Raw genomic sequence first — 18,497 nt, forward strand, 5'->3', positions numbered from 1 at the left:
CTCCAGAGAAGCTCTCCTGGTGTCTGAGATTTGGGATCTGTTCCTCAATGGCCTTGAAGGTCTGGGTGATTCTGCACCAGAAACACTCCCTTTCCCTTAATGATCTCACTAGGATTATTGAAGATAATAATTGAAGATCGGAAGAGAACTGTGAGCCTTGAGCTCCCCAGCAGAGGGAGGGGCTAGAAATGTAACTGGTAAACCAAGACCTCTTGGTGGGCTTGCTGTGAACTGATCTTAATAATGCTGTAATGGCTCTGCTGGCATTTAGTGGCTACTGTGTCTCTTGGATTGCAATTCTGTCATTTGTGTTTGTTTAACCTGGGTGTCTGGCCTTAGAAATCTGTCTGTAACAGTCATTCATTCATACATTCCTAACTGGTTCCTCTTCCGGGATCTGACGTGGCTTCTACTCACACTGCTGGGGCACTGTTCATTCCTGATTCAGAGTCAGGTGTTCGTTACTAAAGGAGATCCAGTCTGTTGGAGGCCAGCAGGGGTGCGCAAAGGGGCTTGCTTCTCCCACTCCTCCTTCCCCAGTCCTTGACTGTGAAAGGGAAATGAGGAAGAGAGCCAGGATGGTGTAGTGGTGCAGGAGTTGGACTTGGACCTGGAAGATTCAAGTTCAAGTCCCTGCCCGGCCACAAAGCTTCCAGGGTGACCTTAGGCCAGTCACTCTCTCTCAGCCTTGCCTACCTCACAGGGTTGTTGTGAAGACAAAAGGAGGGGAGGAACCATGTACACCTGAATTCCATGGAGGAAGGGCGGCATAAAAATGTGAAAAAATAAAGCTGAAGAAGAAGAGTAGAAGAAAAGAGTGGCTCGTTTGTCAGAGCTGCAGCTTCCTCCTTCGCCTGTAGATTGCCCTAGGTGCGATTCCTGACAGCATCTCTAGGTGAGGCACAGAGGAATGCCTCCGCCCTCCTTGCCATCCTGTGTTGTCATTGCTGCATTGCGTAGACCAAGGCTCTGCTGCAGCAGATAGCAGATTGTTAAGAGAAGTAAATATTGACTTATTGCCCTTCCCCTTTCCAGCTGAGGTTGGGAGGGAGCAGCTTACCTGGGGCTAACAAATCTCTTCTTGGTAGAGGCCGGTTTTGAACCAAGGAAATAATGAGTCATAGTAGGGTCTCCTGGTCACTGTGCTACAGCAGCGGAGCCCATCTTTTTGGGCAGCTGCCGCCACCGTTCTCTCTCTTTCCCCCCTCCTCACCGAAGCAGTGGTGGCAGCTTAACACTTCCACAAAAGAAATACACCAAGACGGTACCAAGTTCTGGTGTTGCGTTAGAAATTTGGAGCAGGTGTGTGTGGCAGTCTTCCTCAGCCCCACACTTTCTTGCCCCCTTTGTCCTGACTGTGTGAATGGCTCAAACAGAACCCACTGACCTGCAGCCAAAAACCCTTCCTGAAGAGTTGATGTAAACTTAATGAAAGTTGAGTACAGTATTTTACAGTGGACAATTTGCATGGTGGGCGGGCCACTGACAGAACCTGTCCTACAACTTTCTAGACCAGAAGAGTGATCTAGTTTTCACAGCTTAAAAACATAAGAAAAGCCCCACTGGATCAGACCAAAGGCCCATCTAGTCCTGCTTCCTGTATCTCACAGTGGCCCACCAAATGCGTCGGGAGCACACAAGGCACCACCTGTGTCCTGGTGCCCTCCCCTGCATGTGGCGCTCTGAGGTAACCTACCTTTAAAACCAGGAGCTTACACATACCTATCATGACTTGTAACCCGTGATGGACTTGTGTGTGTGTTCCTCTTTGTCAATTTTGAATCGAAAAGTCTTGGATAATGGCTGTAGTTCCATCTCATGAGGCTTTCTCTTAACCTTGGCCAGACACCCCACAGCTGCACAAGTCTCTCTTTTGCAGTTGGGAAGAGGAAGCTCTCGCTGCCTTCCAGCAAATTTGATAGCATCTAGAACAGGAAGCTGTAGCGGAAGCCAAGAATTCCAGCAGTCTCCATTGCAGGGAGAGTCACATACCTTGGATGGGGGGGGGCGGGGCAGTGTTGGGATAGTGGTAGGTTAACAAGTACCTTTTGGGTTGTGCCCCATGGTCCTCTTTCCGTGTATCCCTGCTCAAGTGAAAAAAATTGAGATCAGCTATTATTAAAACCAGCACTATTAAAATTCTTTTCGGGGCAACCCGGAACTCCATCAAGCTTGTCTCTATTTCTTGAGAAGATCACTAATGGCAAATAAGCATCTCTGAGCATTTGGCTGCATCACTGCCTATTATATTCCCTTTTTGTGTGCAGCAGTTGAGGTAGGAAGGGTGTGTCTTTGGGACACAGTTCATGCAAGGTCATAGTGAGTGCAACTGGGGAAAAGAAACTTGAGATGATCGTGTCTGCTTCCTCTTAAGTGTACAGGTTTTTCTGTATGGGGCTGGAAGACAAAATTTCAGGCCCTCAAATCTTTCTGTACATTTTCCCTTATGCTGCCCTTGTATACAGTGTTGCCAGGCTGAGTCCAAACTTGGTCCATCTAGCACAGTATTGTAGGCACAGACTGACAGCCACTCTAGGATTTCAGAAGGGCATCTTTCTTAGTTCCGTCTGGAGGTCCAGCAAGTTGTTAAATCTGAAAACTTTTGGGTGCCCTGATTATCGGTAGGGAGGCTAGGGTACAAGTCTATTTTTAAAATACATTGCATCTGCCCCCCCACCCCCTACCCAAGGATATAAATCATAGTAGTAAATCATCTGTAGGGATTAAAAAGTAGGGGAAATGCCTGAAAATAGGAAGACACTATGCTCTTATAGGTCATTAAAGTGGGAAAAACATACAGTATACTGCTTTTAACAAAAATTGGTACACATAGCAGTTGATATAGCAAAAAATCAATAAATGATTCCCTGTCTCTCATAGTCTTAAAAACATTCAGAAGAGACACCAGCAACAACTATGGGAAAAAATACCATGTTGGGACAGGCGGTTGCTCTTCTCCCCCACCCACCCCCCTCCAAAAAAAAAAATGAGGTCTCTACTTAAACGATGCCTCTGTCCTCTTAGCAGGGGTTATTGGAAGAGTGGACTTGGGGCAATGAGGACTTGAAACTTTTGTGGACTCATTTACCAAGATGGAATATAGTGGTACAATTGATTTTGCTTGCATTAAACTTGCACTGCATAAGTGTGAGGGTTGCTGCTCAGCCCTATGAACACCAGGAAAAGAGTTCAAGCTCTCTGACTCGCTTGTGAGATTTTCCAACCTAAACACAGCTTAGTTCTTCCCCATAGCTGTACCTAGGAAAAGCAAACCCAGTTTGCTGGGGACAGAAGTTCCAAGCAGGATGAAAACAGAAAATAGGGCATGGGTTTGCTGAGAAAGCTGAAGCCCCCCACTCTTTTTGGCAGTGCCTCTCCCTGAACCTCTGTTCTGCCAAGCTGCCTCAACAAACAGAGGCTTGTTTAGGCTGGAGGTCAATGCAGGCTTTGAGTTGGGACGCCTGCCCGCTGATCCACCTCAAGGAGGGCTCCCAGCAGCTCTTGTTCAACCACTGTGGGAAAGTGAGCTGGGGATCCGATTTTCTTGGGGCCACCTAAGCTGCTTTGCGTCAGTCACATGGCATCCAAAGCCCCTTTCTCCTGAGCACGTTGTCCTCCTTGTTTTGGGGGCAGCTCTCGGTTGCCAGGCCTTGACTAATCCCAGAAGATGTCTCTTGTTGAGAATATGAATTTTTTATATATATAAAAATTATATATATAAAATACACTGAGCTGTGTGAATCAGATTTAGGAAGCTGAGCAATTGGGGCTGGCCCTTTCATGAGGACGACTGAGATGGTTGCCTCGGGCAGCCGATTGAAGGGCACTCACTTCTGCCCACCCCACTTACTGCAGCTGCTGCTACCTCTCCCACTTCCTGAATTGATAAAGTGTAGAGGCTTGACATTCTAGCCTTCCACTCCCCTCCCCTCCATGCTTTCTCTTCTACTTGTTCTCCCTCTTACCCTTTCCAATTCAGGGGGTAAGAGGAGCAGAGGCTAACACATCATTGAGTGGGGGGGGGCAGTATTTAGCACCCTCTCTCTCAGGCATCGGGAGGTTTTAGGCCATCCTTGCATGCACCTTCTGGCTTTTGGATGCTTTTGCTTCCTTATTACTGCAGCCAAGGGATGATTTTCAAGCCTGATTTATGTTCTCCATAACACTATCCTTGATGAAGTAGGCCATTATTCCCATGAATTTGCACTCAGAGTGAAAAGAAAGTGACTTGCCCAAGACCACTCAAGAAGTCTGGGGCAGAGACAGCATGCTACTTTGCATTAACCATTTGAAAATGGGGAGATGCTTCTTGTAGCTTCATTCTCATGCCCGAAATAGTTTCCCAACCCTCCAGCTGCACATTCCCTGACTCTGCATTAGCCTGTCCTCCACTGATTTTGAATCTACAATGGGAGTAGGCATATTGAACCAACAAACATAGGAAATTCATAAGTGTGTGACAATCTGTTAGTGCCAGGCAGAGATATGCCTTGGCAGCTGCAGCATGTTAATGGGTGCTGGGTGTTGCCTGAATGCTCATGGGCTGGTGCTGGTGTGGGTGAAAGTTGGTGCTGAAATGCAACCCCTTCTGTGCTCTGAGATTTCACTTTGAGGAAGGGATCAGAACTCTGAGAAGGACAGATCTAGCAATTGGCGTGACCAATATTTTAACACAGGCTGGGTTCAATCTTCACGCAAAGCCTTCTAACTGTGGGAACAGATTCTCTCCCGGGTATCATGTTTGTCCCTGCAGACAAATACTGGATGTGGGCAGGTGGACTTCAGAAGTGCGTAGACTAAACACCCCCAGTTCTGTTGGCCTTTCTTTGTCACACTTATTTTCCCCATCATCTTCGTTGCCCTCCTCTTAAACCCTTTAAGTTTCTTTATGTCCTGTGGTGCCCTATTTCTGGGGAGGTCTGATTTGTGCCGAAGAACAAAGTGCAACTATGTCTTGTGGCTAAGAAGCAATGGTTCAATTTCAGTAACCCTGGAATTGCACTGGCCTTTTTTGCGGCTGCATCACGCTGCTGACTCATGCACAGCTGGCGATTGCGTATCCTTTCCACAAATACCAAGGCCAAGTCTGCTATCCGATTCCTTTTTGCCTAAATGCAAAGTGTTGCTGTCTTGGAATTTTATTGTGTGTGGGTTTTTTCAGCCCAGTTCTCCATTTGCTTTTTCCTACCCTACCGTCAATTTTTTTTCTACACCTGATTGAACTCTGTTCTGTCTCTTCTTCTTTTTCAGCAGATGACTGCTCGCCTGATGCTGGCAGTGGGAGGTGCAGTTCTGGGGTCCTTGCAGTTTGGTTACAACACTGGAGTCATCAATGCCCCACAAGAGGTAAGGACCCACTTGCCAGGTGCACCACTGTGCATGAGGACTACCAAAAACAATCAAGCAGTACAGGCTTCTGATACCCAACCTGTATATACTCAGGGCTGGTTGTACCATCAGAACATCCCAAACAGCAGTGCCTCTTATGGTGCCTTCACTTACCTCCTCTTTTCCCATTCTTCTGCCAAGTCAGTTGACAATGTATGTTAGTGCACATTGAACAGAACAGGAATCCCCTTGCTGAGGAGGTACCCAGTACTTCTCATGGGCTTTGGAAGACCATATTCGCCCCCCTGTGTCAGATTCCTATAGTTCTCCCACATCAGCACAGTTGCTCACAGTTCACTTGCCCTGACTATGCTGCATGAACACATGTGGGGGGGGGGCATGGGATCTCGGGAGCCCCAATCTGTGCGTGTTCAGTTGCTTTTTCATTGTTTTTTGTGACACATTTGCTTGTGCAACTGCATACTTGTCAGGGCTCTATCTGGGCAGGCGAGGGCTCTGTTTTTTCCAAGGCTTTCAGTCCAGTCTCAGAGAGAGTGAGCCTTAAACCACACACAGAGCTGGAAGATTACCTGAAGAACCCTGCAGGATCAGGCCCAAGCAGTCTAGGAATTTGTCCCCCACAGTGACCCATGTCTCCAGGAAGCCCACAAGCACAAAATGAAGTCCACAACACTTTTACTGTTTGTCTCTCAACAACCAATCTTCTGAGGGACAACCCCTGTATAGGGAGGTTCTATGTCAGTATCATGATTAACAGGTCTGATGTTCAACTGAGTACCCTCTTAAATGGGGTTAGGGCCTGCTGCTGCAATTCCCCATGCATGTTCATTCTCCCCAGATGTGTCATTACCCAGATGTGTAATTAGAATCCCCCGCTGAGTGTCTCCATCTGCTGGACACTGAATATTCCAGGTTTGCACATGCAGCTACCCTGCCTGCTCGCCTAGGGTGAGTAAGGATCACTTCCAAGCAAACAGATGTACAGAAGCTTTTACTACTCAAAGTTGTTGATACTTTAGTATATTGCTTTTGAAGACTTGCAAGGGCTACTCTCTCAAAAAAACTAAAATAAAATACATCTGTCCTTACTGACAGAGGGTGCTCTCTCTCTCTCTCTCTCTCTCTCTCTCTCTCTCTCTCTCTCTCTCTCTCTCTCACCCCCTTCCCCCCCAATATGCTACCTCATAGCAAGCTGGCTAACCGTCTCTGGAATTTGTTATCCCAGGTCCCAGGAGAATTAACGGTTCCTTTGTTCTCCTGGAGATCTTGTAACTGGTTATACCCGTGACAGCCCTATTTGATTAATGTCCAAATCCCCAGGCATGGATTCCGGAGGGCAACATGAACACCCCAGTCCCCAAGTGCTGTTCAGCCCTCCTGACTTGACCTGCTCCCCATCTCAGCAGGGATAGTGCGGAGCCAGAAGGAGGTGCTGAAGAGGGCAGCCAAAACTATCAAGGAGTTGGACTAGCTTCTCTGCAAGGAAAAGCTAATGTGTTCCTAGGTTGTTTAGTTTAGAAAAACACGACAAAGCGGGGGGCACAATGAGGCATAGAATATTTCAGCGTTGTACGGAGGGTAACTGCTGTGCCAAAGTAAATGTTAAATTTGGAATGGGGAGATAAATTTGGAATGAGGAGATCTGATGTTGTTGCTGGAATCAAATTCTGTTGCTATCAGGGATGTCCAAGGTTTAGGCTTACCCAGAGACATCACATTGGGCAAAAACTGTCTCACGATGACTATTTTGGAAGAGCAGATGGCTTGCAAGCAGCCAGTCCCAAGTTCAGGGCCTGACATCTCAAAGTAAAATGTTCTGGGCTAGCAGAGCTGGGACAGAACCTTCCCTCCTGCCTGAGCTGTTGCCAGTTGCTGTAGTGGTTTGATTCGGTGCAAGACCAGGTCTTGTACTAAGCAAAATATGAGAAAAAGGATTATACAGTTTATGGATGATGGGGAGATGCACATCTCTCCTGAGAGTTTTGAGTCCCCTACCAGACATAACCAGGCATTAGCCGCAGCATGGACCAAAGAAATTCCCCCTGCATGCAATGTATGAATGTGGGACTCCTTGCCACTAGATGTGGATCTGTTTTATATGGTTAGAAACAGGGAGTAAGGTTTGTAGCAAGAGAGTTCTGCCAGTGAAGCCTTCTGGCTCAGAGGTGGAATATCACTGAGTGCTGGGGGTAACATTGGGGGTGGATGATGGTGGTTGCCTTCATACCCTGGGCTTCTTAGTGGCTCCTCACTAGCTTCTATGGACAATGGAGGTGGCTTGCAATAAGGATACAAGACCTGTGGGGTGAGGCCAAAGGCCTAGCTCATTCTCTTTACCAGGGCCAACCTGATGCCCTAATGGGAAGCCCACAAATAGGACATGAAGACATAGTGCTCTGGTGTTGCTCTTCAGGGATAGACTGCTGCTGAATCTGGGGGTTCTAATGAATCCAACATTTGAACAGGCAACATAGTTTGATCCAGGACTCTACTTAATTCACCCAGCCACCACCACCACCCCACAGCTCAGTCTAGTCAGAAAAGAACTTTGCACATGGCCAGGGTCTGCAAAGGTTAGGAAGGCCGATGCTGACCTCTTGAAATAACCATTCAAATTGTTATACTGGAGGCCTTTAGGGGAGGACTTGGCAATGCTCCTAAAGGAACTAAAGACACACACAGCTCCTGTTTCAACACTCTAATCTGTGTTGGTGCTTAAGATATTAATTTGAGCTGAAAAGAGCTTGTTTTCCCCCCGTCTCCCTACTAATTAAGAGAATGCCGTAATCTTTAGTGTAGCATCTTAAATGGCTTTCTGAGCTGGGAAATGTGCTATGGATTTGGCACAAGGAGGGCCCTTGCTCGTTTCTCACGGATTCGGCAGCCTCAAAAATCAATCAGCCCAAGTCTTTGGCACAGTTTCCATACCCCACTGCCATGGGGCTAAAATGTATCTAACTGAAATTAGTGCATATTCTTCCCCCTGTTTAACCCAAACTTTCTCCCATCCTTTTGGCAAGTTTTTTAATATAAGTTCTTTGGAGCAGGGAACTGTCCCCCATACAATCTGTGAAGTTGCAGGCACATGAATTGTGTTGCATGAATTAAGCATCAGAAAGAAGCACAGTGGCTGGGCTGCAATCCTGTGCATGCTTTCCTGGCAGAAAGTTTGATTGAACACAGTGGGGCTTAATTCCGAGTAGATATGCAGCGGATTGCACTGCAAGGGACTGAGATGTGATTTGAATTCGGATCGCCCCAGCCCAGCGTTCATCCTTCATCGCCTTGCCACAGAGGTGCTCACAGGACTGGAATCTTTTTCTTTTGGTGTTTGATGTCCTCTCCCTTTAAAAGAAAAACACCAATTAAATCTGACGGACTGGTACAAAACTGTTGGTACTCCTCGGCTAAGGGTAAAACAACAATATCAGTTACTGCTTTTGAATATGCAATCTGAGTTGTGGGTCAGTTCCTGAATTGTTCTTGGACTATCTCTTAAATCAAAAGCACTTAAAAATAAGGACACTGACAATGCCAAAAATCACAGAGCCCATCCCCAGAACAAAGAGGCTAGCTAGCCTATTAAAAATGGTTCTTTGCAGAGTGCAGCTGGGCAAGCCCCTGCCCCAAGGAACCTACAATCAAAACATTGCTGAAAGGAAGGGTTTGGAGACAATGAGAGAGTATATGCATTGATTTCAGCTAGACTAGATCTTAGTTTGGTTGCAGTGGGGTATGGGGGCTTGGTTGCAGTAATCTCCAGTACAAGAGATTGTCAGAGAAGGTGAGAGTGGATGGCTCTGCTAGTATTAAGAGGTGGTTTCACACACGCAAGTGTGGCACACCTGAAGAGCTGCAGGTCAAGCATTGGGAGCTGGAGCTACACAGGAAAGAAGTGTTGACTGTCTTCCTCCATGGTACTGTATGCTTTCCCTCTTGCTTATCCATTGTGACTCAGCAAGACGCTGGCCCTCCAGGAGGTCAGTCTCTGAAGAGCAGTTAGCAGGGAGAAACCTGCTTGCCCACATTTCTGCACAGGTAATGCCATAAGATGCTTGGCTGGGTGCCCTCCTGCCTCTGCCAGTTTGGCGCTGCCAGTCTTTCGCCACCGTCACACCCCAAATGGTCTTTTACCCAATGACAGGGAACCTTGTGAGTAAAGCAGCTGGTTGGGCTGGTTTTGTTGGCTGAGTCCACTGTAGCCCCACAGAGGTTGTAATTAGCAAATGGGAGGACTAGCATAACAGCATCTGAGGCATGTCTACTCAGAAGTAAGTTCCATTGTGTTAAATGGGGCTTACTCCCAGGAAAGTGTTCGTAGGATTGTGGCCTCAGTGTCCAGTGTGCTTAAGACTTGGAGGATGGAAGGCTTAGGATTTGGTATGGCATCTTAACATGTAATGATTGGGACAGTGTGATGTAGTGGTTAGAGTGTTGGACTTCCTTTTAGAAAACTGAGTTGGGATTTTTTCTTTGCTGTGGAGCTTACTGGCTGAACTTGGACCAGTCACTGTTTTTGGCTTGACCTACCCTGCAGGGCTGTTGGGTGAATAAAAGAAGTGGGGGAGCTATGAATACTTCCATGAACTCCTTGGAGGAAAATGTTTAAAAAAATACTTTGAGTGGATGGCAGGCTAGCAATATTTGTTCGAAGTAAATCCCATTGCATTCAATGGCACTTACTCTAGGGTAAGTGTGTATAGGATTGCAGCCTTGGCTACTGGGGGAGCATTGGACAGAGATGAAGCTCTTTGCCTTAAACCTTAAAACTTACTACTCCCCACCAGCCCCAAAAATGCCTTAATACATTTTTCTAACAAGAAAGGGGAAATTAATGACTCGCGTTATGCATGTTTGACATTTTCTATATATATATAAAAAAAAACTTTTTAAAATCACTTACATTACTAAAGATTTTTAAATTTAAAAAATTATAAATCCATTTTAAAAGGTTCCTCCCTCCCTCTTTCCCTCCTACAGGTCATTGAGGAGTTTTACAATCAGACGTGGCACTACCGTTACAATGAGTACATCAGCCGTAGCACCCTCACCACGCTCTGGTCCCTCTCGGTGTCCATTTTCTCTGTTGGTGGGATGATTGGTTCCTTCTCAGTTGGGCTGTTTGTCAATCGTCTTGGAAGGTGAGTGTATCAGCCTTGTGGATCTCTCGGTTTTTGCAAGCAAGGACCCCAGCACTGTGACCGCCAGCCATGTCCACACCTGTGACGGGCTCCCTATCCTACTCTCCCCCCCCCCCCCATAATCTGAGTACAAAAAATTCAGACAGATCGGGAAGGGAGTGTTGCTCCATGAGAAGGCTCCTGTCTTGCCTTTCATTCCAAAAGTCCTGAGTTTGATCTCTGCTATCTCCATCAAAAGGATCCCAAGTGGCGGGCTCATATAGACCTTGAGCTCAAGCCAGCCACAGCACACACTGGCGACCCAGATAAATCAGTGATTTGATCCAATAAAAAGCAGACCCATCAATTATCAGAGAGATTTTAGATGTATTTATTAAAGAGAAATTTGAAAAAGATCCTTGAAAACACTTATGGGGCAAAATATGGGGTGAGTTAATGGTTAGGTTCTCTTAAGAGCCATCTGCTGCTCAGGTAGACTGCTGCTACCTGAGATGTTTTGCTGGTAGCTGGAGCTGGAAGGGTTGTGTGTAGTCCCTTTTTCCTGCTCCTCCACAGCCAGCAATATTGAGCTGCTGTGTGTATGTCATGGAAGTTGCTAGCTCAGTGAGAGGCTGTGGCATGGCTGGTGTGCTGCCCACACTAAGCCTCTGAGCAAGCCAACAGCTGGGTTTTTCTCCAGCATCTCCTATTGCCATAATGATTCTGTATCGAAGGTGAAAATGTGGTCACAATCATTGATGTTGTTTGTATTGTGCTTTGCCTTCCAGGCTAGGAGAGTCTGCCAAAGCAGCTCATGATTTAAAGGAACAAAAGCATACAGTGTGATGAGGTGGGGTGTTGAGAGTCTGGGGGGGGGGGAAGGAGCTACAGGTGGAATTGGGACCAGACTAATGTAAAGACGGGATCTTTCCTCTTCCAGGCGAAACTCCATGCTGCTCTCCAACAGCCTCGCCTTCCTGGCCGCCATTCTTATGGGCTTCTCCAAGATGGCCGGCTCCTTTGAGATGCTGATCCTTGGCCGTTTGGTTATCGGCATGTACTCTGGCCTGACTACGGGCTTTGTACCCATGTACGTGGGTGAGGTGTCACCCACCGCCCTCAGAGGAGCCCTGGGCACCCTTCATCAACTGGGCATTGTTGTGGGCATCCTGATAGCCCAGGTGAGTGAGTCGTTGGCTCCCCCTACTGGGGTGCGGAAGAACCGCACCTCCACCTGGTGCCATGTCTTCCACCGTCCCTCCCCACATGCCTTCTGTCAGATTGCGGGAGGTGCGCCTCTGTCCTCCTTTTGCTAAAGGAGTGGGCTTTGACTGCTTGATATTTCGGAACACGCCCTTAGCTAGCATAGCTGGGGCTGGGCGTAGTCCTGTTGGCTTTGGCCCAGTTACATTATGATTACAACAAGCCGAGGGCTTCAGCTCCGGCTGCAGCTTTAAATGTCAAAGGGAAGAAGTGGGGGGTTGGAGAACAAATACGCCCATTTATTTATTTGCATGTGCATCCCAGCGTTTGTCCTGTCTTATAGAGCTTTGGAGGGTGTTGTGGAAGCCGTAGCCCCATAGGTGAATAAATGTCATTTCTTGGCAGGTGTTTGGCATGGATTTGATCATGGGGAGCGATGAACTGTGGCCGCTCCTGCTGGGCTTCATCTTTGTCCCGGCCCTGCTGCAATGTGTCTTGTTGCCCTTTGCCCCAGAGAGCCCCCGCTTCCTTCTCATCAATCGGAACGAGGAGAACAAAGCCAAGAGCGGTAAGCCGACCCACGGGGCACGGTCCTCTGCCGAGACATGCCGTGCGTGCCAAAGCTGGACTGTGCACGGTTGGCATCCCTGGCTGTAATTACATCATGCAACTGGAACTGTGGCTCGGTGGCAGAGTGCATTGTTGTCATGCAGAAGGGCCCTGATCCAGTCCCCGGTTCAGAGCATCTTGGGCAGCTGGGCTTGGAAAGATCTTGGAGGGTTGTGCAAGATAGTCAGTGTCAAATATCCAAACCCATGAGAAATTGGACTATTGACAGCTGGTAGCTGTGACAGAGAACCTCCATATATAGAAGTAATGTACCTTATATAGCAGGTACAAATAGGGGCTGTTTTCTTTATGTGCTGCTTGTGAACATTCCAGAATCATCTTGCCGGCTGCCAGTCTGCTGGGAAGAGGATTCTGGACTGAATGTTGCAGGCACCTGTCTTGCACACACATAGGCCAGTAGGTTGAAAACTGAAAGCTTCCAACTTTAGGAAGGCTTTTTCTGTTTCTATGTTCATTCTCCTTATTAAGAACAAAAGTGAACATGTTCTAAACTGCCTGGGGACTTGTGGGAGGATGGGAAGATGTGTTAAGACATCACAAGTGCTAGCCAATTGGTGTTATCCACCGCTGGCTTTTACTCAGGCAAACTGAAACACTTTGCAAACTTGCAGGGTGGATTTTATATCGGGAGAGAAGATGCAATATTGAGACTGAACACAGCCAAGGCAGCTGCCAAACTGCCTCCGTCGTCCTACAGATGCGATTCCTGATGGCTGGAAAGTCAGTTATTCAGTTCAGCTTCAAGGCAGACCTGTCTCTGAAGCTTGAGACCCCTTTCCTGATGCCTCTCCCTTCTCTTCTCCAGTTCTGAAGAAGCTCCGAGGGACGACTGACGTCAGCAGAGACCTTCAGGAGATGAAAGAGGAGAGCCGGCAGATGATGCAAGAGAAGAAAGTGACCATCCCTGAACTCTTCCGCTCACCCATGTACCGTCAGGCCATCCTTATTGCCATTGTCCTGCAGCTCTCACAGCAGCTTTCGGGGATCAACGCAGTATGTATCAGGCTGTGAAAACTTTTTCCATGTTAAACTGTTCCTATTTAAGCAATCGGGAAGGGCTGGCATATTGGGCTGGCCCATCATGAGGCAAACTGAGTCACTCACCTCAGGCAACTGTCCTCATATTGTCTCTGCTTCTGCTGTTCCTCCTCCCACTCTCTGGATTGCAAAAAGAGGTTGTGTGGAGGAGAAGAGTGATGGGCTACAGTGTCTGTGACTTCCCACTCCTCCACACTTCCTAGTCTGCTCTGTTCCCCCCCTCTTCCTTTTCCAGTCCAGGAAATAGGAGCAGGTGCCTCACTAGGTAAGGGGGTGCAGCATTTGGAACACTGCCCACGGAGAGCAGGAGATAGGAAGAACTGAGGGTAACAAGACCCTGGGAGTGACCTGCTGCTCCTATAAGACACACACTACCCTGGGGGCCCTGTTCTTATTTATCCTGATTCTGGGTCCCTTTTTGGGAGAAGGGCAGGATAAAAATAAAATTTTATTATTATTATTATTATTATTATTATTATTATTATTATTACTACTACTACTACTACTACTACTACTACTACTACTACTATATATTGGGGTTTATCAACCAGATTGCAGTTTGGCAGTTGGTATATGGTTGTGCCCCATCTGATCAAACTCTGCTGGAAGCAGAGATAGCCAGGGAGGTAGAGTATTATTCCCATTTAGCAGGTGGAGAAGACTGAAGTTGATGTGTGGCCTCCTGAGGAACAGTTTGGGGGAGGGGAGGGGAGATAACAGCCACTGAAGAATCCTGTCCCTTGCTGCAGAGATGACTTGGGGTGACCAGTCTGCTTCTGTGCAAAGCTGCTGTAGTTGTGGTCTGTTGTCACAGAAGCGATAGCAGAAGGTGATAACTTACCCCAAAAATGTATTTGACAGCTGCTCGATTCAAAGACCTCTTGGGCTTGGGGTAGAAATGCTGGAGCGTTTGGAACTGTCCTGCTTCAGATGCAGGTGGAGCTTCTGTTAATGTACTTTTGCTTCATAATACTCTATTATCCTAATGTCGAACCAGCTCACCTGTTCATGCTTTCCTTGCCTTTTCTAGGTATTCTACTATTCGACGAGCATTTTTGCAAAATCCGGTGTGCAGCAGCCTGTTTATGCTACTATTGGGTCGGGAGTGGTCAACACAGCCTTCACGGTGGTTTCGGTGAGTGGTCTGCCTTTTTTGCTGGGAAACTGGGAGGGTTGTACTATGGCTGAGAAATGGGGCCATTCTGTCTGTGAGGCTGGCTGAGGAGGTGATTGATGGGGAAGGGGAACTTCCTTTGGCCACCTACCTCCACTGCTTTGTCTTCTACCCCACTCTCCTAGTCATTTTCTAATAAAGGGAGTATCAGAGAATAGGGCTTGAGCATTGGAGACATTCTAGCCCAACAATGTCTTCTCCCTATTTTCTCATCTGTTCCATTCCTCTCTTTGAATCCAAGGAATGGAGAAAGAGAGCTAGTATGCTTCTAGATAAAGGGGGGGGCAGCTTTGGCATGTTACCTCAGGCATCCAGAAGCCTTCCTCTGAAGAGGAAGGGAGCATCTCATGCCAGGGACTATTTTAATCCTGGAGCTCCGACTTTAATAGAAGTTGCTGTTGCTTAAACTGGGTGATGGATGTTCACGGCACATGGCCAAATTCAGAGAGCTCCTGCTCGCAGCCTGACATTTTGTCATGTTTATTTTGTCCCCCACTTTTGCAAACACCATTGAGCTTTGGTTTAGTTTTGGTGGGAGATCCAAGGACTAAGAGGTGCAACTAAAGGTTATCTGAAAAGGAACACTCTGTGGGGAGAGAGCTCCAGGTAGAGGAGGGGTGACAGAGGATCTGCTTACAGTGGCTGACATTCAATCCCAGCATCTTGGTTGCATGCCTGGGAAAGCACCTCTGCTTTTCAGAACGCTGCTCCAAGTAAACAATACAGAGTGATATGAGCCTATTTGTTACAGGGTAGCTTCCTGCACTGGAGGCTTAAGAGGCAGCAAGGGAAAGCATTTAGAGCCAAGAGGTTTGTGTTTCAGAAAAAAAAAATATGCTGGGAGCCCCCCAGAGTCTCTCTCAGAGATGACAGAGTTTTCACACCATCATGGTCACAGCTTTAATTTCTGGAACATGTTGCCACATAAGTGACAGGACTGGAAAATCTAGTGACAGAAGAATGAAAATGGGGTCAACAGGAGGCTAAGGGAGGTTGTGGATTGGTAGAGAGGCACCCATCTCCTCTGTTCCTCCTTCTGCTCCCTGTTTGACAAGAGAGGGGGGTGGAGTGGAAGAAAAAGTGTGGAGAAGAGTGGTGGGCTAGAGTGCCAGGGCGCTCTAGCCCACCACTCTTCTCCTCCACATTTCCTCTTCCACTCTGTTTCCTTCTTGTTTCAAATTTAGGAAAGGGGAGAACACAAAACAGTGCAGGTAGGTGGATGGATACAGGTACCCCCCACACCGGTTGTCATCTCAGCTGGCCTCTGCCTCCATTCCCTTCTTCCTTTTCAAATTCAGGAAGCGTGAGGAACAGCAGAGATGGGAGCTGCTATGCTATCAGATTAAAGCCTCTGATGTGCTACCTTAGGTACCAGCGAGTCTGGGTCTGGCTGTAAATGAAACAGAAGGGTATATTAAACCCCAACCTGCCTCTCAACTTACCTTTTCATTTGTTCATTCTGAACAAATTAGCCCAAATAGATGGCCCTCCGCCATTTCCAAAAGTTGCCAAGGCTTGTGCTGGGTGACCAGGTGGCTGTCCAGATCGTCTCTCAGCAGCCACCTTCGCTGGCCAAAGGAAGTACATTGCTGGGCATACCTTAAAATGAAGCAGCTGAGCCATGGATTGAACTGGGAGTGAAATTTCATTCTGATCCTTGAAGGAATAGCTGGCTTTAAGAGGTGTCCATACTGTGTTCCTGCCCGAGTCATTCTAGATGTGCCACTTGGGAATCCCATTGCACTTTGCAGCTGATGGGAAGGAAGTCAGGATAGTAATGCATACAGAGACACAACACGACCAGCCCCTTCTTCCTCTGCATTGGGGTCCCGGGGCTCATGACAGATTGCATCCAGAATGTATTTCTTACAGATTTGGCCCTTCGATGACTTTCCCTCTGCTGAACATTTCTTTCTCTCTCTGTCTCTCACAGCTATTTGTGGTTGAGAAGGCTGGACGGAGAACTCTCCACCTCGTTGGCCTGGCGGGGATGGCGTGCTGTGCTGTCCTCATGACCATTGCATTGGCACTACTGGTGAGTGACACATTGGGGTAATGACTGCTCGGGCCACAGATGAATAACCTGATATTACGAGAAATAATATTTCTCGTATTTAAGAAATAATTAAATGGATTAACAATTTTTAAAAATCTAAATGGGTAGAGAGAACATGACTTGTTCACATGCTTAATTATATTTGGGTACATGCTTCCATTTGCAGAACCTAGTGTGGGCCACTGTGAGATACAGGAAGCTGGACTAGATGAGCCTTTGACCTGATCCACGGGGCTCTTCTTATGTTAACCATAGCTGGGTTGATCTCTAGAGCAGTGTTTCTCAAACTGTGGGTTGGGAACCACTAGGTGGGTCACGAGCCAATTTCAGGTGGGTCCCCATTCATTTCGATATTTTATTTTTAATATATTAGACTTGATGCTACCATGGTACGTGACTGCATTTGGGGAAATGATACAGACCTGTACTTTTAACAAGCTACTATGTATATTCTTTTAACAGTGATAGTCAATGGGACTTACTCCTGGGTAAGTGTGGGTAGGATTGCACCCTAAGATTGTTAAAAATTTTCCTGCTTGATGATGTCACATCCACTCATGACATCACTTCCGGTGGGTCCTGACAGATTCTCATTCTAAAAAGTGGGTCCCGGTGCTAAATGTGTGAGAACCACTGCGCTAGAGATCAACGATGTGGGTGTGCAGATACTGCTTGCGTGAAATGGAACGAGTGAATAACATTCAACCCAGTCATGGCTGAACAGTGATTGTACCCTGGACTGCTCACACTTTAAATACTTCCATGTAGGAGCTTAGATGTGGTGTTGGTTGGCAGGATAAGATCCACCATGAAGCACCTCTGAGTGGCTTCAGTGCAGTCCTAAGAGAGCAGCCATAATGATTTGCGGGCTGGGGCACCTCCCTTGCGAGGAAATGCGACAGTGTTTGGGGCTTTTCAGTCTAGAAAGCGCATGAGGAGTGACATGATTGGGACATATAAAATTATGAATGGGATGGAGAGAGTGGATACAGGGCTCTTTGGAAGATGATGTGAAAAGAACACCAGAACAAGATACCTCCAACTCACCAGTGACTCTGAAGGCATTGAGCATTCTATGCCTGAGCGATGCTTGCAGATGTGCCCATATGGAGCTCTTGTGTTTCCTTCTTCCAACACTAGGACCAAATGGCCTGGATGTCCTACATCAGCATCATTGCCATCTTTGGCTTTGTGGCATTCTTCGAGATTGGCCCAGGCCCCATTCCATGGTTCATCGTGGCGGAGTTGTTCAGCCAAGGCCCGCGCCCTGCCGCCTTCTCGGTTGCAGGATTGTCAAACTGGACCTCCAACTTCATTGTGGGAATGGGCTTTCAATATGTCGAGGTAACTTTTCAGGGCCATTGGGCGCTGTTCACACTAACCTCCTTTTCTCAGTTTATGGGCTCAGCACTGGAATTGGCGATGATCGGGGCCAGCCTGTCCATGAGGCAGGTGGTCTTTTCAGGCAGCAGATTGGGGGTGACGGGACATGTCCCTGCCCATCCTCCTGCCAGTACCTGGATTTGAAAAGCAGAAGAGGAAGTATGGAGGAGAGGAGAGTGGAATGGTGGGCTAGAGTGGCTTGTATCCTGCTGGAACATGGCTAAGAAAGAAGTATTCAGCAAATGGTTATTGTTTCTCTTTGATCACGTATCGATACTTGATACTGGCTGGGAGTTTCTCTCCCACCTTTGCTCTAAGTCCTTCACCTCATAACCCCAGCTTGCATTGCTATGCTGCTTGCTGCCAGTGTCCATCCTCCTGTCCCAGGAGGAACAGAGCAGTAGAGATACATTCCTAGAGCTGATCAGCTCTTTCTTCTTTGCTCTGAAAGCAGCTGTTCTGGCCACTCAGCCCCACACTCGTTGCAGGGGGACATGTTGGCTGTTTTAATAGGCAGGGGAGGGACCAAATTGGGAAGGAAATG

The 18,497-nt window shown here is 47.5% G+C and overlaps 1 protein-coding gene across 2 annotated transcripts in view; it reads left to right on the forward strand.

The window, feature by feature from the left end:
• Nucleotides 1-18,497, forward strand: part of SLC2A1 (solute carrier family 2 member 1) — a 45,735-nt gene that overhangs the window by 24,134 nt on the left and 3,104 nt on the right. Inside the window, exons 2-9 of one of the 2 annotated variants that reach the window (XM_066637161.1) lie at nt 5,251-5,346; nt 10,330-10,490; nt 11,410-11,650; nt 12,078-12,240; nt 13,108-13,295; nt 14,371-14,475; nt 16,448-16,549; nt 17,711-17,914. In XM_066637161.1, coding sequence (XP_066493258.1) covers nt 5,251-5,346; nt 10,330-10,490; nt 11,410-11,650; nt 12,078-12,240; nt 13,108-13,295; nt 14,371-14,475; nt 16,448-16,549; nt 17,711-17,914 — 1,260 coding nt within the window. The remainder of the gene's footprint in view (nt 1-5,250; nt 5,347-10,329; nt 10,491-11,409; nt 11,651-12,077; nt 12,241-13,107; nt 13,296-14,370; nt 14,476-16,447; nt 16,550-17,710; nt 17,915-18,497) is intronic. The other variant, XM_066637162.1, reaches the window with a different exon arrangement.

The sequence above is a fragment of the Tiliqua scincoides genome, chromosome 9 (genome assembly GCF_035046505.1).
Source record: "Tiliqua scincoides isolate rTilSci1 chromosome 9, rTilSci1.hap2, whole genome shotgun sequence".
Lineage (NCBI taxonomy): Eukaryota > Metazoa > Chordata > Lepidosauria > Squamata > Scincidae > Tiliqua > Tiliqua scincoides.